This window comes from Quercus robur, chromosome 4 (genome assembly GCF_932294415.1).
Source record: "Quercus robur chromosome 4, dhQueRobu3.1, whole genome shotgun sequence".
Classification (NCBI taxonomy): Eukaryota; Viridiplantae; Streptophyta; class Magnoliopsida; order Fagales; family Fagaceae; genus Quercus; species Quercus robur.
Window position 1 is genome coordinate 70,661,480 of NC_065537.1, and position 26,447 is coordinate 70,687,926.

Genomic DNA, 26,447 nt, shown 5'->3' on the forward strand with positions numbered 1-26,447 from the left:
AAGAATGCATAGACATGTTACTTGAGATGGAAGTTAATTAACTTTATAAATGGTATATGGTAGCACAATACTTGGTTATTCTTTGTAGGGACTTGGGGGGAGTGTTTTGTCACTCTTTTTTTTTTTTTTATGCTAGTCAATAGGGGTATCAAAGTATCGAGATAGATTTGAAATCACATTTATTACCACTTACCAACTTACCACAATGTCGTTTTCTCCAGTCATATTTCATTTTAATTTAACTTTTACACTTTCAATTGCATTAATTCTCTAGTTAATATATTATTAGATATTCAGCAAAACAAAATTGTCAATAGACAATTCTGTTGTCACTTATTAGAAACAATTAGGAACAACTATTGTTATTGAGTTGATGTGGATGTCAGATGATGTAATGCATTTTTATCACAATGGCAGACTCTCATTGATTGGTTCTACAAAGTCAACGCTGACCTTGTAGTCTAGGACTGCCCAATAATTTCCTATTAACATATTATTGATAATGCATGTCACCTATGTGGCATCTGCAAAGAGAGAGGATAATCTTAACTAGGGATGGCAATGGGGCAGGGTGGGGCCGAAAGATAGGGTCTTCATCCCCGCCCCGCATGATTTTGTCTTGCCCCATCCCCGTCCCGTCCCGCATGACGGAGAATACTTTCTCACCCCATCCCCGCCCCTTAGGGCCCCACGAAGCCCCTTCCCACCCCGTAAAACTCTACTTTTTGTTATTTTTCCCTACAACTAGTAGAATTTTTTTAATGAAACCTATTTCATTAATAAAAATATACTTGAAATTACAACTAAATTTATCCCATCAAAACAAATCAATTTTTAGAAAAAATTGAATAATATATCAAAGTGTTTAACAAGACAATCATTAAAAATAAATAAATAAATAAAAATCTCATAGTATAACACATAACAAAATAAAGGCAAAGAATCATACTGGATAGAATAAAATATGCTAATATTAATATGTTTGTTTAAATAGTAAGGTTTTAGGGCATGAAAAATTTACAATTATAACCTTTAGTAATGCGGGGAGGGGCAAGGCAGGGTGGGTCTAAAAAGCCTAAACCCATCCCCGTCCCACCCCGTGGTGCGAGGCCAAAATCTTGCTCCATCCCGACCCCACTACCTTTGCGGGACGGGAAAAACCTGTGCGGGGCGAAGCGGGTTAAGTGGGACAGGGAAAAATTGCCATCCCTAATCTTAACTCTTAAGCCCAAGGACACATGTCATGATTTCATATATTTAGTTGTAAGACACAGTTACTAAAAAACAGTTGTTACAGAGACATGGATGTATTGGTTTGGGAAGCTGAAATCAAAATTTTTTCCATGGTAGTTACAATAAATTGAATTTGAAAGGTCAAAAAGTCTAAACAAAGTATACTGTATCAATAAGAGAATTTAAATTTGGACATTTTTTGTTTCCCCTAATTATATGCTATATGAGGTAAATTGTAATTTTCACTAAATCATTATGAATCATTACTGTTTAGCCAGTTAGGCAATACGTTTTGTCATTGAAAGTAGCCTTATTATCTTTTATTTTTATTTTTATTGATTTTAGTAAAAATAAAATAAAAACTCAACAAATAAAACCATCTAAAAGAATGTCCTATCATAATACATAATTTACAAAATTCATCGAAGATTACTTAAAAGAAAAAACTACCTGTCATATCAATCACAAATTTTACGTGTGTCAAATCAAGACCATAATTCCCCCCCCCCCCCCCCCCCCCCCCAAAAAGAAAAATGATGTCCATATACTGCATAAAACCTTAGTGCCCACCGCAAGATCACATTTCCTGCCCTGCAGAAGAGGATCTTTGTTGTACTTGTGCTGAACTTTGATCTCCAACGCCACTAAACATCTCTCCAGCCTAAAATATGAGATAAATAACTCCAATTAATATTATAACACAACTCTAAATACTGCATAAATTAATACATTTACATTAAAAAGACACAATATATTTATAACAAAAGCACAACTAAGTAATTACCTGACCCCTGAATTGTTGAATCAAAGATGCCAATTTTGATTTTATAGTGTCCATTTTCTCCAATTGTGATTTTAAAGAGGTCATTTTCTCAGTCTTCTGTTGTAGCATTTTCTCTACTTCAGCCTAAAATATAAGATAAATAAATCCAATTAACAATATAACAAAACACTTATAAAGTATAAACTGCATAAAGTACTACATTTACATTAAAAAGTACATAATATATATATATATATATTAATAAAAGCACACTGAAGTAATAACTTGGCCCTTTAATCGCTGAATTAAAAAGACCAATTTTGATTCTGCAGTCTCCATTATCTCAATTTGTGATATCAAAGTGGCTATTTTCTCTGTCTGATGCTGTAGTATTGTCTCCAATTCATATAGCAATGCCTCTTGTAGCTGGAGTGCTCTCCAGTCGTGTAGTATTGCCTCTTGTAGAGGCAATAGTATTGCCTCTTGTTGACGTATTATTGTCTGTTGTTGATGTATTATGTCCAGTTGTAGCTCGTATACACTCGCATGTTGTAGTATCTCTTGTAGCAGGTGTTTTGCCTCTTGTAGCTGGCATATCTCTTTGTCTGAAGTCAACCTAGAAATTTGGTAGCAGAAGATACACCAAAAGGCTTAGATGGTTGAGATACAAAAACGAATTGAACCACAAAGTAAAACCAATAATTATCATATTAGAAAGCAACCCATTATAGAAAATCCACATAACCAACCATTTAAACAAGAGAAAAAGGAAGTTATGAAGATGTATATAGTTTTCAAATTTTGTGCTGATTAATCTCCAAAAGTACAAACGTATAAAGGGATGAGGTGGATGACCTTACCTACTCCAAATGTTTTAGGCATGAAGAAGAATCAACTTTAAGGGTGAATGACCTCATCTCAAAAAAGTGAATTCTGAGAGAGAATCCTCTCAGTCTTTTGGGCATACAGAAGCATCAAATAGAAGCACTACTAAAGAAACAATGAGATACAAAACCCTACTACAAAAATAACTAGAACCCCCAGACCCAAACATAAACACACATATCTCCAAAAAAAAAAAACAACTTAACATATCTCAAAAACCCAATGAAACCAAGTCAAAGTAATTGATAAAAGAAGAAAGAAAACCCTAGGGAAAAAAGAGTATATGAAAAGCTCTAATTTGCTAGTGAGAATCGAACATAATCATAAAAATGGAAAATCAAAATAACGCATAAATTAATAAACAAAATTTGGAACAAAGCTATGTGAAATCAAAATTTAAGGAAAGAAAAGTGCAGATCATTGAGAGTGGTGGTCTTGGTGGATTGGCTTTCACTCCTTTCTTTTTGGGGACAAAAATTTGAAGCAAAGCACTAAGAATCAATGCAACACTTTATTTTAAAAAAAGAAAAAAGGAAATTACCATTATTATTTTTATCACAAGGAACCTCTTCAAGGCAGGCCCATCCTGAGTAAACCCCGGATCTCAAGACTCGAACTGGACAGCTTTAGCTAACCCATGCAGGCATGTGCAATGCAATTTTTGAAAATTTATAAACATGTTTATCCAAGTCCCACTTGCCTTCTTTAACCTCTCTATTTTTATACAAAACTTATTTACCTCCCTTCACATTTGAGAACCTTATTCTTGCATTTCCCCTTCCTGTATCCATTATTTTATATCTGATACAATCACCAAGTGTCACCAACCCATATTGTGTGGTTACACCCTCTCTTTATATTATTTTAAAATTTTACAAACTTACAATATCCCCTATCAATCTTTGGAATAATTATTAAATTTACCTAACTAATGTTAACCTATTTTAAACGTAAGTGTGACTCCCCCTACGCTGTTGTCCAAACAAAGAAAGCGGCCTTTTTGAAGCCTTCACATACCACATACACTTCTGGGGAGACGTCATGGCCCTTTTTTCTCAAACAAAAAAATAAAGACATCTGTATATTCAAACATATAATGAACCAGCAAATAACTAATTGAGCAAACCAAGGTAAAAGTGAAGTAAAGCAACTTCTACTTCACTATTCATTATGGAGATGTTTTCTTAAATTTTCTAATCCCTAGGAAATGACCACTGATGCTTAGAAAATAAATGCATTAATACTCTTCATTTATAAAAATCTCGCTCTTGACATATCTCAAGATACATTAATAACCTAGAAGATGCCATCTATGCTGGTGCAACATGCTTTTACTAGTTTTTAAAACGCCATGTTACTGGATTGGCCAAAGTTCCTACCACCAAAAGAACAGAAAGTATTCCTGAAACTCACTTTTTTTCCCCTGATTATCCATGAAACAAACATAACCATAGTGCTTACACTCTCATCATCTTCCTTTTATATAACATCACCATAGATCTGATTTTCACTATAGAGTAGACTTGACTGTGTAACAATCAAAAAATCCTATCCTATACTTTATTTTATCAGTAAAATAAAATTTTTATAGATACATTAAGGGCTAAGGCCCAATGACAATCCTATTCTATATGCATAGTTCTATTTCAAAATTTTCTCAACAAAATCCTAATAAAATTCAAGTGAAAAGCCAAAATAAAAAATTATTGAATAAGCTGAAGAAGGTCCAATTTATCCTCCTAGCACCATTAATATCAATAATCTTTCCATATCAACACATAACTAAAGTAACTCAATGCAGTGCAGAAGCTAAGTCTACATCATATATTCAGCTAAACAAAACAGTACCTATTTTTTTGGGCAAACCCCATTATTTATTACATTTTTACAACAAACACTAGGGTTGTCACTAGGGTCACCCTGTTGCAACTCCCACACTCAATACAATGTAATACATTTAATCAATCAAAACCCCTAACAAAATGTCATGATTCTACCTATAGTTAAATCGTTAAAAAACTTTTAAATGTTTGGGCCTCGTTTCTTTCTCTCTCTCTCTTGGTTATTCTTATACTTTTTGAATGTACATTGATACAAAATAACAAGTCACGTAAAAAACACAAAATCAGAAGGCAATGGCTGATCATATCAGAAAAATCTAAGCAAGTCTAATGAGACAGGAAGCATAAAACACATTTTGAAATTGAATACGGATTAGCTGTGACAAGTTTAGCATATAGAAAAAGACAATAACATCAGACTTTATTTTATATTTACTGTTTCCATCTTGCAAATGTTCAATCTCATCATCAATGACCACTGTATATTCAACCGGCCACTTTATGCATGAAGAAGCAAACCAAAAATTACAATGGAAAACAAAAGAGAAAAGAAAACAATGAAGAAAAGAAAACTAATTAAAAAGTAGAGAGAATAAAGGAAAGAAGGGAAAGAATCACTAGATGTGAGTCCCCAAGTCCGAGACCAATCAAAAAGAGATCCACTAAAGAGGGCAAGCAACTGATCTATGGAACTTCTGACCACTCTTTATATCAAGCTGATAACAAATTAACATCTGAGAGCAGTATATTGAGGTCTGAAAATATTTACTTATAGCCACATAGCAGTATCTAGTATATACCAGGAAAAAGGTAGAATTGAGAAAAGTAAATGCTGAAATTTTGAGTTGAATCAAGCTTTTACCTGCACTTCCTCTTCCTGCACGCTCCCCTTTTGGAAACTGCATCATTTGGTTTGTCAAGTAAGACAAGGTTCTCCACAAAATTATCAACATGAAAATAGTGCGGCCTCCCACAAATCCCCAAACTCTTAACATGTTGGCTCTTAGGGTCATATGAAGAGAGCTCCCAATCACTTGGTAGTTTTGCCTCCACTAATATATTGCCATTCTTCTGGAGACATAACACCCCTATAATTTCTTTGTTGAAATCAACGGTTAACAATTTAGTCCAAGAATCAACAACGCCATACTCTTTCATCACCCAAATGGCACAACGTCTGTAGGCTACAAACCTATTATCATAAACTAACAGAGAAAGCGATCCCCCAATTACCGAGGTTTGAATATTACTCGAACTGAATGCACAATTTGGCAATGACATCAAGCGAAAAACCTCATCACCCGAATCAAACGACAAAATTAACGGACTGCGTTTGTCCTTATCATATACCGCAAAATGGACAGCCCCACCTAAAGAAGCTGCGGGTCTATGCCAATCAGAAAAACCAATACCCAGCGGAAAAGAGGCACTAGTTAATTTCCAAGAGTCCTCATTAAGAGAGTAAGCCTCAATTAGAGGTGGAAATGCAATTCTCACCAACTTATAATCATTAGTCCGCGGATCAAACCCGAATGCCGGACGACACGTAAGGAGGCCGTGCGCCTTGACAGTAATGCAAGGTTTTGGAAGGGTGATAAATTTTCTAATAGAGGGATTCCAAAGAATAAAGCGCTCTTGTTCAAAAAGACTGAACAATCCATTCGCGGAACCAATTAACCTAAAATGTTGGATACGGCGACTCGTGAGTGGTAACTCGATGTTTTGAATTTGATCAAACGAGTCATTGCTATCGTCAATTAATTTGTAGTGCTCTACGTAGGGTTTATCGAGGCAGTGCCTAACGATTAATTTGTTGGAATCGGAGAGAAGTGAATGTGATCGAGTGAGATGGGAATTGATGAAGACAGAGCTTGTAATTAGAGAGTTCCATGATTTTGAAACGCACCTGAATTGAATTAGGGATTTCACGGGTAGTCTGTGCAGGATTTCTAGCACCACTTCCTCTGGGAGATAGTCTGACATTCCTAATCAAATTTCAAGCTTTTCTGAAATTTCAATTTCAAGCTTTGGTTTGAGACTCGCTGTTTTGCTTTGTTTATATTTTTTGAACTGCGGTTTTGTTGTAAACCGTGCAATTTCTTTTACTCAAAAAGAATATTCAAACAAATTAGCGGCAAGATTTTAGTTATCTATTTTGGAAAATATTTTTTTAAGATATTTTTTCAAATTTCCAAAAATTCTTTTCTAAAAAGGAAAATTATTGTAATCTTAAGGCATACATTAAGAGTGTGTTTGGATAGAACTTATTTTACTGAAACTGAAAACTGAAAACTGAAAACACTGTAGCAAAATAATTTTTAAATGTGTGAATAGTACTGTGGGATCCATTTTTAATGAAAAAATTAATAAAAAATGAAATTTGTGGGTCCATAAACAGTACACGGGCCAACTGATTGATAGAAATGTAAAAAAAAAAAGGCCAAACAGTACTGAACAGTACTTCTGTCCCCTGAAACGCGTGTGAAAAAAAAAAGCAAAACGCAAAACGCAAAAGCAAAACTCAGGAACCAAATACACACTAAGTTATCCATTACTCAAAAAAATTAATCAAAGAAGTTAGCGGCAAGATTTTTCTTTGGGTTCGGTTAATGTGTGCCCTTAGAGCACACATTAAGTTATCCATTTTTGGAAATATTTTTTTAAGATATTTTTTCAATTTTCAAGAAAATTTTTTCCTAAAAGGAAAATTATTATATGCCCTTATGGCATATATTAGCAAAACCTTTTTCTTTTACCAAAAAAAAATTAGGGGGAAGACTCCCACCATTGAAACCTCTAATATTTGCTTGGTTATGTGTGTGTTTTTTTTAAGACCAAGCTTTTTTGGATTTCTTTTGGTTTTTTTTTTCTTTTAAAAAAAATTAAGAAACAAACGCACATAAAAAAGAAAGGAATGAAGAGAGGGTATGAGATTTAAAAAGAAAAAGAAAAAGTTACAATGCATGGTAAAGTTATACATGATATAATTAATTGTTTCAATCTTTTATTTTTTGTCTAATTGTAAATTTTAATAATTATGGTTATTATTAATAGTTGGGCTGTCCACGAGTCAGGTTTGTACCCAACTTAGAATCGACCCAATCACTTTGGGTCTCCCATACCTAGACTCGCTACCTATCGGTAGAAGGAGGAAGTTTGGGTGGTCAGATGTCTTCAATTTTTGGTTAGGTCTCGGCCGATTTCAGATTGTGCAAAATGTCATTGGATTTTGCATAAATCGGCCAGATTTTTCCAAAATCTATTGGTTATAGTTGGATTTGATTAGATCTCGACAGATTGGCCAAAACCAAACCAACTAACCACTCCAATCAACGAAAAACAACAAGTTTCTAGTGTGTAAATAGTCAGGTTGGTTGGAAATCGGTTTTCCATGCTTAGACCCGTCAACCGACCCACCGGACTCGAGTTTTAGAGGTGGAGATCTGCTGTTGATCATTACTATCGTCAAGTCAGTCGGTTTTTGGGTCGAGTTGGCCAGGTAAGGCAGGTTGGTCGGGTACTAGGTTTGGTTGGACACCCCTAATTAATAGGTATTTATTACATTTTTGTTTTGTAAATGAAATATGATTTGGTAAGATTTTAATAGATATTTAAATATAAAGTATAATTAAAATTCAATTAAAAATATATATAATGGAATAATAATGATGTACTAAATTATGAACAGTTTTTAGTTTACTTGACAAAATATTATAAGATCAACCAATAGTCAAAATTTTTTTATTTCATATATTATATATTTCATAGATATGTCTAGCATCTAAATATCATTTGTCAAAATGCTTTAAATACTATAACACTTTTTTTTTTCTAATTAAATAGTAAACAGTATCAAAAGAAGTGTTTTTTTTTTTTTTTTTTTTAGAAAGAGCACTATAATTTTATTTAACGAAAGGCTGATTTGGCTTGAATTATAGCGGAGAGGTGTGGAGGAACATCCTCCATCCATACCGATAACTCGCTAACATGTCTTGCATGTCTAGCAATATTGTGAACCGTACTATTATCCTCTCTTTTGACATGACTGAACTCCATGGATTCAAACTGGTTTGCTAACCTCTTTGCATCATCTACCAAGTGTCTGTAGTCCGCCAACAATGATCCCTCACACATTAGGGCATCATTAGTGTTCTTGGAATCCTCCTCAAGGACAATAGGTGAGAGACCGATATCTAGAGCCAACCTGAGTGCTCTCTTAGTTGCAATCACTTCCACAACAGTAACCCAGTAGGGCAAAGTGATTTTCTCGTCTGTGGATTCTACAACCTAACCCTTATCATCTTGGATTACAACTCCCACACCCACTGAAATTTGTTCTCGGAACATAGCACCATCAAAGTTCACCTTCAGGATCGGCCATGGAGGTGGTTTCCAAATGGCGCAGTGTGGAGGCCGATTGGATTGATCTGGCTCATTACCCCTAATTGCTGTTGTTGAGAATTTTTCCTTGTCTGAAATATTGATCGCATTAAACACTTGCTGTTGGGATTGCTGGGAATTAGAGTCAATAGAAGCAATAATTGGTTAGCAATCATGCACGGGTAATGCTGCTTCAATATCACTTATTTTTGCTGCCAACATATCACTCTTTACTTCCACAACCAAAATAAGAGGTGCATTAAATGGGCTGGACTCTTTAATGATTGGTTGGGATTTTAGACTTTTAGAAATTCCCATAGTAGTTGTAGAGTTTGAAATCACCGCCAACTTTGAATGCGATGTCAGCATTAATGAGGAATCAATTCCACAAAACTCGGATTCCATAACTGATGTAACGTCCTCTTGCAGTGTGGAGGCCGATTGGACTGATCTGGCTCATTACCCCTAATTGTTGTTGTTGAGAATTTTTCCTTGTCTAAAATATTGATCGCATTAAACACTTGCCATTGGGATTGCTGGGAATTAGAGTCAATAGGAGCAATAATTGGTTAGCAATCATGCATGGGTAATGCTGCTTCAATATCACTTATTTTTGCTCTCAACGTATCACTCTTTACTTCCACATCCAAAATAAGAGGTGCATTAAATGGGCTGGACTCTTTAATGATTGGCTGGGATTTCAGACTTTTAGAAATTCCCATAGTAGTTGTAGAGTTTGAAATCACCGCCAACTTTGAATGCGATGTCAGCATTAATGAGGAATCAATTCCACAAAACTCGGATTCCATAACTGATGTAACGTCCTCTTGCAGTGTGGAGGCCGATTGGACTGATCTGGCTCATTACCCCTAATTGTTGTTGTTGAGAATTTTTCCTTGTCTAAAATATTGATCGCATTAAACACTTGCCATTGGGATTGCTGGGAATTAGAGTCAATAGGAGCAATAATTGGTTAGCAATCATGCATGGGTAATGCTGCTTCAATATCACTTATTTTTGCTCTCAACGTATCACTCTTTACTTCCACAACCAAAATAAGAGGTGCATTAAATGGGCTGGACTCTTTAATGATTGGCTGGGATTTCAGACTTTTAGAAATTCCCATAGTAGTTGTAGAGTTTGAAATCACCGCCAACTTTGAATGCGATGTTAGCATTAATGAGGAATCAATTCCACAAAACTCGGATTCCATAACTGATGTAACGTCCTTTTGCACCGTCTCAACGTTTTCTTGCACCATTTCATCGCTGCCTCCCTCAATCAAAGCTGCTATACCGGATTCACTATAGTCGGCAGTCTCCCTTTCGCTCCATGCAGGTTGAGATGAGGTCCTTTCAAACATCTCAGGCACCACGATTACACCTTTCCTTGTTGAACAGTGTGGAGAAGCCCAAAGTGATGGACCAACTTGTTGTTTTGAAATTTGTAAGGTGCCTTTGCTGTGAATCCATAGTTCACAGCTCTTGTCATCGTGACTCAGCTTGCCACGCTAATAGCAAAGATTCAAGATGAACTTCTGAGATCGCTAATCACTTCAAAGGGTAAAACCTGAATCCTCCCTCTCTGAGAGAGACATATTTCGCCAAGTATCTATGAGTTCCTCCATTAAGACAGGTTGGAAGAAAGAATGAAAAAGAACTACACACAAGAGGAGACAAAAAATTGCTTCCCCTAATCCCACAAGAAAAACCCCACAAGCTCTAGAGATAAACTTGTTATCCCTAGAGAGACAAAAACAAAACACTCCTTCGTAAGGAAGGGACAAAGAACTTCTACTGCCTAAGAGAAGAGGGAGTACCCACCGTTTTTTATTATTTTTATATGACTAAACAATACTATATTATGATAGGATTAGACCTAAGGGATAAATTGTAACTTTCGTTAAATCATTATGAACTATAACTTTTTATAGACGGTATGTTTTGTCATTGAAAGTTTGCAAGTATTTTTAAAATTTTTTAATTTTCCTTTCAAATTTAGATTTTTTTTTTAAAAAAAATCAGATTAATTGAAATTTAACAGGTCTTTTATAAAAAGTCCAGGCAAAACACCCAAATTGAGGGGAGAAATAATGAACACCCACCTCCACAGCAACTTAAAATCGTTGATCAATCAATGAGCTCACTACAGCTTCGGGGTGGAGCTTGCACTAACAAAAGAAATAAACCTAAAACCTTCACAAATTATGGAGATGTTCATCTATGATCAATCAATGAGCTGATTACAACTTCGAGGTGGAGCTTTACTGTTGATACTAGCATATAAGATATTGGGGTGGAGAGCTATTTGTCACTGCAAATCTTGACTTTTATTACATTAACTATTTTCCATCTCATACGCATACTAAGCACCATAAGCTATCCTCCAGGCATAAGCCCTTCCCTTAAAACTTGGGCTTTAAGGGATGGGCTTATGCTTTGTGTTAATTTAAACCGGTTGGCTGTCGAAATTGAAGTTGATGCTAAAGTTGTTCTTGGTTGGGTGACAGAAGAGTTTAACTATATTTTACACCATGCTTCTCTTATAATTAATTGTAGGACCCTCATCAACCGGATTCCTTAGGTGAAGATGAAGCATTGCTTTCGTGAAGCCAATAAGTGTGCAGACTTACTGGCTAGGAAGGGATTGAGCACTGACCAAGACCTTCATTTATTTTGGTCGTCCTCCTATTGTTATGAGAGGGTATGCCCTTTAAATCTCTATTTGACTTTCCTCTTTAGTTTTTCTATATAAGCAGCATTTTCTACCCCCCAACCAAAAAAAAGAAGAAGAAGCATATGAACCAGCGTCATTCAGATTTGACTCCATAAAATTGCTTGTTAGAAAATATATGGCTTTGTTTACTCAATAAAGAAGTGAATTGCTATCATTCATTAACTGCCACCCTACTTTGCTAATAAAGCTAAATTAAACTCATGAAGCGCCTAAAATCCCATTCCCGCTTTTGACTTGGGTACTTACATTATGTCCCATCTAAACCAGTTGATTTTCCTTTCTTTGTCCGTATGACCCTTCTGGAATTCTCACATTTTAGAACTCAACTCTTTGCATAATTCCTTTTAGAGCTTAAAACAACTAATAGTGAATGTAGAAATGGCTTAGGCCACTACCTTGATTAGAATTTCACTTGAGATAGCAGCTTTTTTTTCCACAAGCTTCTTCCGTAGTCCATACCCTTTCTCTTATTTCAATAAATGCTTGTTTTTTATCGTCAAATTCCCAAGGGAAATTCAAGGTATTTTTCATACCACTTCATTGTTGGAACTCCTAGCAAGATTTTGATTTCCTTTTGCCTCTCAATTAAGAACAAAGATTGGATACAAACTTGGTTGTAGCTTGCAATAACCAATAATAGGAAGATGACATGTCTTTGTCATGTGCAATACACATGACTCACATAAAATAATTGCATAAAATCATTTCAATGTGGTTTAATAAGTGAACACATGTCATCTTCATATTGTTAATTATAGCATTAGGCTACAATCAAGTTTGTAGCCAAACTCGATCCCTCAACTAATATATTTTCACTAAAGAAATTTTTTTTTCTTACAGCTTAATTTTTGACATGAGGCGTCTTCATATTGTCTAAGGATATCTTGGATTTTTATGCACTTATTCATGGATGTTCGGCTAAAGACTTGTTATACGCAAAGAAAGTGTGAGTAATTTTTGGAGCTCCAATACAAATGACCACTCCATGCAAACTTTTTTCAATCCTCACTTGATGCAAATGCATGTAGTTTCCTCTGCACAAAGAAGAGAAAGGTAAAGGAGAGAGGGTTACCTTATCTCAATCCCCTCGTGGATAATATATCCCTTTGGTTCTCCATTTAACAACGTAAAGTAACAACAGAGATACACTCCTTAACAAAAATACCAATTTTCCTCCTTTTAAAAAAAATAAATAAAGAATAATATTCTCTTTTCTTGATGTAGTGAGTTGGTGTATCAAGCATAGAGTCAGACTCGAAATCATGTTTGCTACCATCCTACCACAATGAGGCTTTTGTCCCTTCTTTCCGGAGTTCTCATCTCCTTTGGTCTCAGATTCATTTTTAATGCCAATTTTCCTTTTACACTTTCATGTGTCATGATTTTATATATTCAAAATTTTGTGTGGTAAATGCATCCGAAGTGGCTACCATTACATATAGTTTTTTGTCAAAAAAATGAATTTGTAAGGTAAAGAAGGCTAAACAGGGTACACTGTATGAAGAGGAAAATATGAATTGGACATGTCTTGTTTTAAATTTAATTATATGCTATTGGAGGTAAATTGTAATTTTCATAACTATTTAGGTAGAATGTTTGGTCATCGATAGCCTTTCTATCTTTCTTCTTCTTCTCTCTCTCTCTCTCTCTCTTCCCCTCCCCCCCTCCCCCCTAAAAAAAAGATTTTAGTAAAAAAAAAAAAAAAAACACTATTCACATCAAAATCATCTAACAAAGGATATTCTATCATAATACAAATTTTACTAAATTCATTGAAGACTACTTAACATACAACAAGCTACTTTTTACCAGTGTCAGATTAAGACCATAATATCCCAAGTATAACAAAATATTAAGACAGAATCTCACTCCCACCTCACGGTCACATTTCCTGACCTGCAGAAGAGGATCTTCGTTGTTCTTGTGTTGCACTTTGATCTCTAACACCACTAAATATGTCTCCAGCCTAAAATATAAGATAAATAACTCCAATTAACATTATAACACAACTATAAATACTACATAAAGTAATTTACATTATAAAACACATAATATATCTATAACAAAAGCACAACAAAGTAATAACCTGGCCCCCCTAATCGCTGAATCAAATGGGCCAATCTTAATTTAAAATTGGCCGCTTTCTCCAATTGTGATTTAAAATAGGCCATTCTCTCCATCTGCTGTTGTATTGCCTCTTGTTGATATAGCATTGCCTCTTGTCGCTGGCGTACTGTCTCTTCGAGTTGTACTACCTCTTGTTGCTGTTCTCTTGCCTCCTGTAGCAGGTGCACTCTAGCTTCATCAGATGTCAACCTGAAAATTTGGTAGCAATATATACACCAAAAGGCTTAGATGGTTGAGAAACAAAGATAATCGAACAACTGAGTAAAACCAATAAATGTCATATTAGAAAGCAACCCATTATAGAAAATCCACACAATCAACGCACTTAAACAAGAGAAAAAGGAAGTCAAGAATATGTATACAAATCAAATATCTTGCAAGCAAGACCAAGACTACTAACGAATGAAGGGCTGAGGTGGATGACTTTATCTCAAAGTGAATTCAGAGAAAGAATCCTCCAAATTTTTAGGCATGAAGAAGAATCAAATTTGAGTGTGAATGACCTCATCTTGGTTAAAGTGAATTCAGAGAGAATCCTTTTTGGGCATGAAGAAGCATCAAATAGATGCATTACCAAAGAAAAAAATGAGATACAAAAATAACTAGAACCCCAAACCCAAAAATAAACACACGTATCTCTATCATCAACTTAAAAAATGTCAAAAACCCAATGAAACTAAGTCAAAGCAATTGATAAAAGAAGAAAGAAAAACTGGGGAAAAAAAGGTGCCTGAAAGGCCCTAATTGGCTGGTGAGAAATGAACCAAATCATAAAATTGGAAAATCAAAATAATCTATAAATCAATAACAAATTTTTTTTAAGAAAGCAATGTGAAATAAAAATTTAAAGGGAAAAAAAATTCAGATTAGTGAGAGTGGTGGATTGGCTCCCACACCTTTCTTTTTGGGGAACTAAATTTGAACCAAATGTGCAATGCAACTGTTGGAGAGAGAAAAGTAAGATAATTTTTTTTGCTAATAGAGACGGTGGCCAGAGATTAAGAGTTAGATATTAATGTAAAATGAAGGTTATTAGTGAAGTGGTTGGGTGAGTTTTGGGGAAATGGTGTTATATAATAACTACTAGTTTGAAATCTTTAAATGCTACTTATGTCACTTTGATTCCAAGTAAAAATAATAATAAAAGTGGTGGGATCAATATCAAGGATTTTTGCCATATTAGCTTCGTTGGAAATGTCTATATTCTTATTGGCAATGGTGTGGGCTAATCTCTTCACTTAAACCAAAAACAAAGTGTTGGATAATATTTTAAATGTGCAATAGGTGTCTTGTGAGAGACCGAAATGCTTTCATTCAAGGTTGGAAAATCCCTTATTTGGTGTTTATTGCAAATGAATGTTTTGATAGCATAGCATACTCAATAGCAGTGTTTTTAAAGTAATTTGTAACCTGGACACTGAAATGTTATATGACAAAGTTAACTAGGGCTATTTCATAAATCCATTAGACGGACTCACCCTGGTGAACATGGACGAAGTAATACAACGTTGTGCAGGGTGGGGACTTAGCTGCATTTCAAGTTGGGAGAGAAAGTAAAGGGTTCATGGAAAATTCAAGCTGTGACTAAATTATATGCCAGCCATTAACCTAATACAACCTTCCATTTTTTTATTCAAGTTGTGTACAAAATTTAGGATAAAAAAAAAAAAAAAAAAGTATTGACACAAACAGAGTTGATACACAATCACATGCATTCACAAATAAGCTTTAAAACGTCAATTACATCAACTAGAATATTAAATCCATCCCACAAACACCGATAATTTAATGGCAGTAAAGAGGCATAACAATTGAGCATTTGCCACTAATTAAACAAGTCAACATCAGTTGGGTAATAGACAAATAGATTAATAATGTAATAGATTATTCAAGGAAAAGATTTAATTCAATGAACAAAAGCAATACAAGCTAATTAGGCAGCAGCACATAGATAGAAAAGGAATCATAAGCTGGTCCTTTATGCTTCATTAAATATTCCTTTAATTTTTATTTTTTTATTAGTAAAATTTCATTGAATAATGAAAAGAGATCACCCATAAACAAAGGGGGCATACAATAGGTACACCAAACTAAGTGAATGCCATTCACATCAATAATACTTATTTTCAAATTTTGAACTATCCTCATTTATAGGTTTATTCATGCCCCTCAATAAGCTCAACCCAAAAAAATAAGTGAGCATTACCCTAAATAAATAGAGAAAAAAAAAATAAAGAAAAGAATCACTACAACTCTACAAGGACATCTAACCAACACTTAGCAGACTAAAAAGAAAGTGTCTTATATATATAATATGGAATTTTATATTAAAAGGGAATTACCTCAGATACAAAGATGGACACAAAGTAAATCCCAAAGAAACACAAGAGAAAAAAGTTCCAGTCTAAGAGAGAGAGAATCAACAAAGTCTACAATAATGTATCTCACTATGACCCCAAAACAAAAGACAATTCAAACAAAGTTCATAGGAAAGATGATTTTGGGTGACTAGTGGCTTCCACAACCTCAAAAGTACGTAAGTTTCTTTCTCTACAAAATTCACAAAGGATATAAGTTCCATACAACCAAGGAGTAATTACTAAACCAATTGCTCCATCAAAATTCACATGAGACTTGGAGCTTTTGTGTTTCCTTTTTCCTATTTAGTTATATTAGTTTCTAGCTTAGTGTTTTTTTTTTTTTTTTTTTTTTTTTTAAAAAAAAACAAAACCCTTAGCAAAATGTTATGAGTCTACCAAAAGTTACATGGTTACAACAAATTTTAAATGCTTGGCATCATCCCATACTTTGTTGAATTTACATTAGTTCAAAACAACAAGTCATTTACAAAACACACTATTTGAAGGCCATGGCAGATCATATCAGAAAAATCTTAGCAACCCTAATAAAATGATAAGAGTAAAAAAAATTTGATATTGAATATGGATTAGATGTGACAAGTTCTGTGCATATAAAAAGATAATCACATCAGCCTTTCATTTATATTTGGTTTCCAGCTTGCAAATGTCTAATCTCATCATCAACGACAACCACAAACTTACATTTAACAGTTCTGACCACTCTTTATAGCAAGTCAATATCAAATTAACATCTGAAAGCAGTATATAGAGGTCTAAAAATGTTTACTTACAAGCAAAAGCTGAAATGTTGACTTGAATCAAGCTTATCTCTGCATTTCCTCTTCCTGCTCACTCCCCTTTTGGAAACTGCATCATTCGGTTTGTCAAGCAAGACAAGGTTCTCCATATAATTATCAACACAAAAATAGTATGGTCTCCCACAAATTCCCAAATGCTTAACTTGTTCGCTCTTAGGGTCATACGAAGATAGCTCCCAATGAAGTGGTAGTTCTGCCTCTACTAATATATTACCATTCTTCTGTAGACCTAATACCCTTATAAGTCCTCCGTAAAGATTAACAGTGAATAGTTTAGTCCAAGAATCAACAACACCGTACTCTTTCATCACCCAAATGGAACAGCAGTTGTTCACTGTGTGCCTATAAGTATCATGACATAAAAGAGAAAGCGATCCTCCAATTACTGAGGTATGAACATAATCACTCGTACGGAATGCACCATTTGGCACTGATATCTCACGAAAAACCTCATCACCTAAGTCAAATGACAAAACTAATGGACAAAAGTTATCATCCCTATCCTTCCCAACAAAATGGACAGCCCCATTTAAAGAAGCTGATGGTCGCCCCCAGTCATCAAAACTAATCCCGGGTGAAAAAGAGTCGCCAGCACTTGTTATTCTCCAAGATCCCTCATTAAGAGAGTAAACCTCGACCAGAGGCACTTTGGCCTCTTCAGTCCTTTTAGTTCCGCATCGAAATGCAATCCTCACCACCTTATAATCATTAGTCCGTGGATCAAACCCGAATGCTGAACGACACTTAACGCGGCCGTGCGTCTTGACAATAATGCAAGGGTTTGGAAGGGTTATAAATTTTCTAATAGAGGGATTCCAAAGGACATAGCGCTCTAGTTCAAAAAGACTGAACAATCCATTCACGGAACCGATTAACATAAAATGGTTTATACGACTACTCGTTAGTGGGAAATCAATGTGTTGAATTTGGTCAGATGAGGAGTCATGGTTATCGTCAATTAATTTGTAGTGCTCTAAATAGGGTTTATCAACGCAGTGCCTAACAATTAATTTGTTTGAGTTGGAAGAATTGGAGGAAAAGTGGGAATTGATGAAGGCAGGGGTTGTAATTAAAGAGTTCCATGATTTAGAAACGCACCTGAATCGAATTAGGGATTTGACGGGAAGTCTGTGCAGAATTTCCAGCACCACTTCCTCTGGGAGATAGTCTGACATTCCTAACCCTAACCCAATTTCAAGCTTTTCTGAAATTTTCGATTTGAAAAACTTGGGAATGGCGTAAACAGATAGAGATAGACAGTGTTCTGAAAACGATATCGCTTTGGTTGACTGTCTTTTTTTTTACTTTTTGAACTGTTTTGTTTTACCGGCAATTACTTTTTAATCAAACAAATTAGCGGCAAAGATTTTTGTAACTCTTATAAAAAATAAAAAATTAGGGCAAGACTCCCCCCATTGAAACCCTCTAATAATATCTTCAAGTTTTAGTAAGGACACCATCACACTCACACCAACATTTACTTTGGACTTTGTATGAGTCGAGTCAGTTTCAATTGGAATCAAGAAAGAGGAGACAATTGTCAAATCTCGTCAAAGACTTTAATTTTCCTCCTCATCTTGTCGGAGATCACAAGTAGAGATCACAAGATCTCAACTAGATTTGAGTAGAGATCATAATATTTTTGCCAAATCTAGGCAGAACCTTGGACAACAATGTGATTCTAGGTTGAATTCTTGGTAGAAATGTAGGATTCCAACAAGATTTCTAAGATATTTGGTGGTGGGTTGGTTGAGTAAGTTTATATTGAGTTTCAAAAGGGAGACCCACCACTTGACCTACTCCCAATGGGTTTTGGAGGACACTTGTCGCTAGAGATTGTAATGGGGCGGGGCAGGGTTGGAGGATGGGGTCTTCGTCCCTGCCTTGCATGGTTTTGTTTTACCTCATCCCCTCTTCGCTCAGCAAGACGGGGAAATCTTTCTCACCCCATCCTTGCCCCTTGGGGCCCCGCAAAGTCTCGTCTCACCTCGTAAAATTCTACTTTTTGTTAATTTGCCCTACAACTAGTACAAATATTTTTTAATAAAACTTATTTCATTAATAAAAATATACTTGAAATTACAACTAAATTTATTCTATCAAATCAAATCAATTTTTGGAAAAAATTGAATAATATATCCAAGTGTTTAACAAGACAATCACAAAAAAAAAGAAAAAAAAAAACTCATAGTATAACACAAACAAAATAAAGGCAAAGAACTATATTAGGTAGAATAAAATAAACTAATATTGATATGTTTGTTTAAATTAGAGTATGAAAATTTTATAATTATAACCCTTAGCAACGTGAGACGGGGAGAGGTGGGGCGGGGCCAGTCTAAAAAGTCTAAACCCATCCCCGCTTCGCCTCATGGTGCAGGGCAAAAATATTGCCCCATCCTCGCCCCATCACCTTTGTGGTATGGGAAAAATCCACACTGAGTGAAGCGAGGAAGGGTGGGACAAAATTGCCATCCCTACTTGTTGCCAACTGCCATAGTCATTGTTTTGGGTAGCGATTGACTCGAATTCGAGCAGCAAAGGTGGGTGGATTGTACGTTACCGGTGGACAGCCTAGGTAAAATATAATTAATACCAATAAAATTTAGGCTAATACTAGTCTAGTTCAAAACATGCTTACTAAAAAAAATTGTAAAAATATGGATGTTTTAAGAAGAGAATTTAAGGTAAAGCGGACTTAAAAATAAGGGATAATAAGAAGAAAATTTAAATTTGGCGTATTTTTTTTTCAATTGTATGCTATTAGCATTGGAGCTTAATAATAATTTTTTCTATATCATTATGAAGTATAATCCATAACTTTTTACAAAGTATATTTGGTCATTGAACGTAACCATGTAATTAAGAACAATAACTCTAGGTGTACAAAATATTTCACAAAATATTTTACACCTACAGACAAATTGTTAATCGTAGATGATAAACACCTACCCACTCAACCATAGTGAAAAATATTGTTGTGATTATAGGACTACACAATAAAGAACATCCTATCATAACACAAAATTTACTAAAAATTCATTGAAGACTACTTCTAAACATACAACAAACTACTTTTCATATCAATCACTGATTTTACCAGTCTCAAATTAAGACCTTAATTTCACAACTATAGCAAAATATCATGACAGAATCTCAGTCCCACAATAAGGTCACGTTTTCCCATTTTTCGTTCATCAAAATAATAGGTCATGTTTCCTGATTTGCAGAAGTGGATCCATGTTGTACTTGTGTCGCACTTTGATCTCTAGCATCACAAAACATGTCTCCAAACTAAAGGAAAAAAATGTCTATCTCATTTCTCGAGTTCTAGAGATTGGTCATTCCAAATTAACTAACTTTTACGTTCAGTAAATTTTGATTCTGCAGTCTCCATTATCTCAATTTGTGATATCAAAGTGGCTATTTTCTCTGTCTGATGCTGTATTATCGTCTCCAATTCAAACAGCAATGCCTCTTGTAGCTGGAGCGCTCTCCCGTCGTGTAGTATTGCCTCTTGTAGAGGCCTCTTGTTGATGTATTATTGTCTGTTGTTGATGTATTATGTCCAGTGGTAGCTCGTATACACTCGCATGTTGTAGTATCTCTTGTAGTAGGTGTTTTGCCTCTTGTAGCTGGCATATCTCTGTCTGAAGTCAACCTAGAAATTTGGTAGCAGAAGATACACCAAAAGGCTTAGATGGTTGAGATACTAAAACGAATTGAACCACAAAGTAAAACCAATAATTATCATATAAGAAAGCAACCCATTATAGAAAATCCACAAAACCAACCATTTAAACAAGAGAAAAAGGAAGTTATGAAGATGTATATAGTTTTCAAATTTCGTGCTGATTAATCTCCAAAAGTACAAACGTATAAAGGGATGAGGTGGATGACCTTACCTACTCCAAATGTTTTAGGCATGAAGAAGAATCAACTTTAAGGGTGAATGACCTCATCTCAAAAAAGTGAATTCTGAGAGAGAATCCTCTCAGTCTTTTGGGCATACAGAAGCATCAAATAGAAGCACTACTAAAGAAACAATGAGATACAAAACCCTACTACAAAAATAACTAGAACCCCCAGACCCAAACATAAACACACATATCTCCAAAAAAAAAACAACTTAACATATCTCAAAAACCCAATGAAAGCAAGTCAAAGTAATTGATAAAAGAAGAAAGAAAACCCTAGGGAAGAAAAGTACATGAAAAGCTCTAATTTGCTAGTGAGAATCGAACATAATCATAAAAATGGAAAATCAAAATAATGCATAAATTAATAAACAAAATTTGGAATAAAGCTATGTGAAATCAAAATTTAAGGAAAGAAAAGTGTAGATCATTGAGAGTGGTGGTCTTGGTGGATTGGCTTTCACTCCTTTCTTTTTGGGGACAAAAATTTGAAGCAAAGCACTAAGAATCAATGCAACACTTTATTTTAAAAAAAGAAAAAAGGAAATTACCATTATTATTTTTATCACAAGGAACCTCTTCAAGGCAGGCCCATCCTGAGTAAACCCCGGATCTCAAGACTCGAACTGGACAGCTTTAGCTAACCCATGCAGGCATGTGCAATGCAATTTTTGAAAATTTATAAACATGTTTATCCAAGTCCCACTTGCCTTCTTTAACCATTCTATTTTTATGCAGAACTTATTTACCTCCCTTAACATTTGAGCACCTTATTCTTGCATTTCCCCTTCCTTTATCCATTATTTTATATCTGATACAATCACCAAGTGTCACCAACCCATATTGTGTGGTTACACCCTCTCTTTATATTATTTTAAAATTTTACAAACTTACAATATCCCCTTTCAATCTTTGGAATAATTATTAAATTTACCTAACTAATGTTAACCTATTTTAAATGTAAGTGTGACTCCCCCTATGTTGTTGTCCAAACAAAGAAAGCGGCCTTTTTGAAGCCTTCACATACCACATACACTTCTGGGGAGACGTCATGGCCCTTTTTTCTCAAACAAAAAAATAAAGACATCTGTATATTCAAACATATAATGAACTAGCAAATAACTAATTGAGCAAACCAAGGTAAAAGTGAAGTAAAGCAACTTCTACTTCACCATTCATTATGGAGATGTTTTCTTAAATTTTCTAATCCCTTGGACATGACCACTGATGCTTAGAAAATAAATGCATTAATACTCTTCATTTATAAAAATCTCGCTCTTAACATATCTCAAGATACATTACTAACCTAGAAGATGCCATCTATGCAGGTGCAACATGTTTTTACTAGTTTCTAAAACGCTATGTTACCAGATTGGCCAAAGTTCCTACCACCAAAAGAACAGAAAATATTCCTGAAACTCACTTTTTTTCCCCTGATTATCCATGAAACAAACATAACCATAGTGCTTACACTCTCATCATCTTCCTTTTATATAACATCACCATAGATCTGATTTTCACTATAGAGTAGACTTGACTGTGTAACAATCAAAAAATCCTATCCTATACTTTATTTTATCAGTAAAATAAAATTTTTATAGATACATTAAGGGGTGAGGCCCAATGACAATCCTATTCTATATGCATAGTTCTATTTCAAAATTTTCTCGACAAAATCCTAATAAAATTCAAGTGAAAAGCCAAAATAAAAAATTATTGAATAAGCTGAAGAAGGTCCAATTTATCCTCCTAGCACCATTAATATCAATAATCTTTCCATATCAACACATAACTAAAGTAACTCAATGCAGTGCAGAAGCTAAGTCTACATCATATATTCAGCTAAACAAAACAGTACCTATTTTTTTGGGCAAACCCCATTATTGATTACATTTTTACAACAAACACTAGGGTTGTCACTAGGGTCACCCTGATGCAACTCCCACACTCAATACAATGTAATACATTTAATCAATCAAAACCCCTAACAAAATGTCATGATTCTACCTATAGTTAAATGGTTAAAAAACTTTTAAATGTTTGGGCCTTGTTTCTCTCTCTCTCTCTCTCTCTCTCTCTCTCTCTCTCTCTCTCTCTCTCTCTCTCTAGGTTATTCTTATATTTTGTGAATGTACATTGATACAAAATAACAAGTCATGTAAAAAACACAAAATCAGAAGGCAATGGCTGATCATATCAGAAAAATCTAAGCAAGTCTAATGAGACAGGAAGCGTAAAACACATTTTGATATTGAAAATGGATTAGTTGTGACAAGTTTAGCATATAGAAAAAAGATAATAACATCAGAATTTCTTTTATATTTACTGTTTCCATCTTGCAAATGTTCAATCTCATCATCAATAACAACCACAAAATTGCATTTAACACTTCTGACCACTGTATATTCAACCGGCCACTTTATGCATGAAGAAGCAAACCAAAAATTACAACGGAAAACAAAAGAGAAAAGAAAACAATGAAGAACAGAAAACTAATTAAAAAGTAGAGAGAACAAAGGAAAGAAGGGAAAGAATCACAAGATGTGAGTCCCCAAGCCCGAGAACAATCAAAAAGAGATCCACTAAGGAGGGCAAGCAACTGATCTACGGAACTTCTGGCCACTCTTTATATCAAGCTGATAACAAATTAACATCTGAGAGCAGTATATTGAGGTCTGAAAATATTTACTTATAGCCACATAGCAGTATCTAGTATATACCAAGAAAAAGGTAGAACTGAGAAAAGTACATGCTGAAATTTTGAGTTGAATCAAGCTTTTACCTGCATTTCCTCTTCCTGCACGCTCTCCTTTTGGAAACTGCATCATTCGATTTGTCGAGTAAGACAAGGTTCTCCACATAATTATCAACATGAAAATAGTGCGGCCTCCCACAAATCCCCAAACTCTTAACATGTTGGCTCTTAGGGTCATATGAAGAAAGCTCCCAATCACTTGGTAGTTTTGCCTCCACTAATATATTGCCATTCTTCTGGAGACATAATACCCCTATAATTTCTTTGTTGAAATCAACGGTTAACAATTTAGTCCAAGAATCAACAACGCCATACTCTTTCATCACCCAAATGGCACAACATTTGTTGGCTACAAATCTATCATCATAAAATAACAGAGAAAGCGATCCCCCAATTACCGAGGTTTGAATATTACTCCAACTGAATGCACAATTTGGCAATGACATCAAGCGAAAAACCTCATCACCCAAATCAAACGACAAAATTAACGGACGACTGCGATTGTCCTTATCATATACCGCAAAATGGACAGCCCCACCTAAAGAAGCTGCGGGTCTATGCCAATCAGAAAAACCAATACCCAGCGGAAAAGAGGCACTAGTTAATTTCCAAGAGTCCTCATTAAGAGAGTAAGCCTCAATTAGAGGTGGAAATGCAATTCTCACCAACTTATAATCATTAGTCCGCGGATCAAACCCGAATGCCGGACGACACGTAAGGCGGCCGTGCGCTTTGACAGTAATGCAAGGTTTTGGAAGGGTGATAAATTTTCTAATAGAGGGATTCCAAAGAATAAAGCGCTCTTGTTCAAAAAGACTGAACAATCCATTCGCGGAACCAATTAACCTAAAATGTTGGATACGGCGACTCGTGAGTGGTAACTCGATGTTTTGAATTTGATCAAACGAGTCATTGCTATCGTCAATTAATTTGTAGTGCTCTACGTAGGGTTTATCGAGGCAGTGCCTAACGATTAATTTGTTGGAATTGGAGAGAAGTGAATGTGATCGAGTGAGATGGGAATTGATGAAGGCAGGGGTTGTGATTAGAGAGTTCCATGATTTTGAAACGCACCTGAATCGAATTAGGGATTTGACGGGTAGTCTGTGCAGTATTTCCAGCACCACTTCCTCTGGGAGATAGTCTGACATTCCTTACTTGAAAAAGCAATTGTTGCTTTTGGTTCGACTGTCTCTGTTCTTCTACACAGCGGTTGTATTTCTAACCGGCAAGTCAATTGTCATCTATATATAGGGTCATCCTTCTGTGCCCCCTCTTTTTTTTTTAGGGGGTACGGTACCCACCTAATTTTTAGCCATTAGATTTACTTGTTTTAATCTTAGCCGTTTGTATGATTTTAATAGGATATCAGTTACCGGTCAGTCAGGTTAACATATAAAACCCAAAAAAAAAAAAAAACAACATACGGTTCTTCTTCTTCTCTCGCATCTGATCTGATCTGATCTGAAGCGAGTTCCTGTGGGTTCTTCTCTTTCGTCGTCTCTTCTCTCCAACCTTCATTGTTGATGTTCTTAGGTAAATCACTGAACCTATTTTTTGGCATCTGTGTCTTTACAATCTAGAGTCTCTAAATTTCTTATAGCATTCATTTAGGGATTTTGATTCTTAACCCTTTTCCTCTATATTTGTTGAAGTTAGGGAAAAACCCTAGTGGTCTGTGTGCATGCCATGGATTCTGTCTCTTCCATCAATTGTAAATTTGAATCACAAAATATTGATAGGATTGTCTAGGTTTATTTGTGCCTCTGTGGGTTTTGTTTGATTTGTTTATGGCCAGTAGATTTTGTGAATCATCGCTCGGGACAGAGGAAACAGAGGAACAGAGCAAGAAAACAACAGAGAGGAGGAACATGCGGAGAATACTGCAAGTTGGAGTTTTTGAAAGAATTCGAAGGTTCAATTAAAGAAAGATTCCTCAGCTCCTCAAACATTGAAGAATTGAAAGCTGTAGATGTCTCTGTAGGGCCTCTCATACTCACAAGGTGTAAATCAGAACCAGCAAGAACCGGAGAGAAGCTTGATCCAGACTCTAATTTCTGGAAAAGAAGAAGGTTGGGTCTCATTGGTTGACACTCACAACCTGTTTTGTGATTAAATCCATTATTATAATTTCTATCTCTTTTATTTTTTTACTGAATTGAAAATATTTTTGGGCAGCTGAATTTGGAATTGGTTTTTTTTTGTTTAATATTGAAAAAAAAAATACTTGTGGAGCTATATATATAGGAGAGAATCTCTATGGCTCTATGGTAATATAAAAAGGTAAGTTTGGTTGTACACCGAAAGCTGAAAGAAATGAAATAGGTGTGTTCATCTATATCTATCTATGTGCTTTGCTTTGCTCTGCCACTCCTCATGGGCAGCTGTCTGTATTTACTACTTTTTATTTGTTTGTGTCATTTAAATCAATTTGTGTTTTTCAACAAATTTCATGGAACTGGAAGTTTGGGACTGTTCTCAGTGTTTTCTACTTTTGCTTTATGGACTGGTTTGGGGTAATGGGATTTTGATTAATATAATAAGCATCTTTGGATACTCTGACCAACTTCAATATTTGTTGAAAGCCTATGTGTATAATAGCTTTATGAGGTGACCCCCACATCTTATTGTA

General features: G+C 35.1%; 3 protein-coding genes and 1 long non-coding RNA gene across 6 annotated transcripts in view; 1 reads left to right on the top strand and 3 right to left on the bottom strand.

Annotated features, from left to right (window-relative positions):
- LOC126723543 (F-box/kelch-repeat protein At3g23880-like) overlaps window positions 1-26,447 on the bottom strand; it is an 80,371-nt gene that overhangs the window by 31,565 nt on the left and 22,359 nt on the right. The window contains exons 1-4 of one of the 3 annotated variants that reach the window (XR_007654373.1): window positions 18,242-18,400; window positions 17,117-17,192; window positions 13,925-14,154; window positions 13,563-13,804 (exon numbers count right to left, since the gene is read on the bottom strand). The exons of 1 other annotated variant lie outside the window; for it this stretch is intronic. Coding sequence is in view for 1 of the 2 variants with exons in the window: in XM_050427072.1 (XP_050283029.1) it covers window positions 18,242-18,318 (77 nt within the window). In the remaining variant the exon portion in view is untranslated. Of the gene's footprint in view, window positions 1-13,562; window positions 13,805-13,924; window positions 14,155-17,116; window positions 17,193-18,241; window positions 18,508-26,447 lie in introns of those variants that run through there. One more of the 3 variants, XM_050427072.1, reaches the window with a different exon arrangement.
- Window positions 1-26,447, top strand: part of LOC126723557 (uncharacterized) — a 144,940-nt gene that overhangs the window by 6,622 nt on the left and 111,871 nt on the right. The gene's annotated exons all lie outside the window — the stretch shown is intronic.
- Window positions 1,757-25,053, bottom strand: LOC126723546 (F-box/kelch-repeat protein At3g06240-like). Its single transcript, XM_050427079.1, has 4 exons — window positions 23,843-25,053; window positions 2,282-2,612; window positions 2,018-2,140; window positions 1,757-1,894 (listed from the first exon to the last, which is right to left on the bottom strand). The coding sequence occupies exons 1-4, from the start codon at window positions 24,964-24,966 to the stop codon at window positions 1,811-1,813; spliced, it is 1,662 nt and encodes a 553-aa protein (XP_050283036.1). The 5' UTR covers window positions 24,967-25,053; the 3' UTR covers window positions 1,757-1,810.
- LOC126723544 (F-box/kelch-repeat protein At3g06240-like) overlaps window positions 20,137-26,447 on the bottom strand; it is a 58,311-nt gene continuing 52,000 nt past the window's right edge. Inside the window, exon 3 of the mRNA XM_050427078.1 lies at window positions 20,137-20,804. Coding sequence (XP_050283035.1) covers window positions 20,591-20,804 — 214 coding nt within the window. The 3' untranslated portion in view covers window positions 20,137-20,590. The remainder of the gene's footprint in view (window positions 20,805-26,447) is intronic.

Excerpts from the sequence above, each read along its gene's own strand:
- LOC126723546 (XM_050427079.1), bottom strand. The coding sequence starts at position 24,966 with ATGTCAGACTATCTCCCAGAGGAAGTGGTGCTGGAAATACTGCACAGA. Across the intron at positions 2,613-23,842 it reads TGCAGGAAGAGGAAATGCAG|GTTGACTTCAGACAAAGAGA; the intron begins GTAAAAGCTTGA and ends CCAAATTTCTAG. Across the intron at positions 1,895-2,017 it reads TTCAACAATTCAGGGGTCAG|GCTGGAGAGATGTTTAGTGG; the intron begins GTAATTACTTAG and ends CTCATATTTTAG.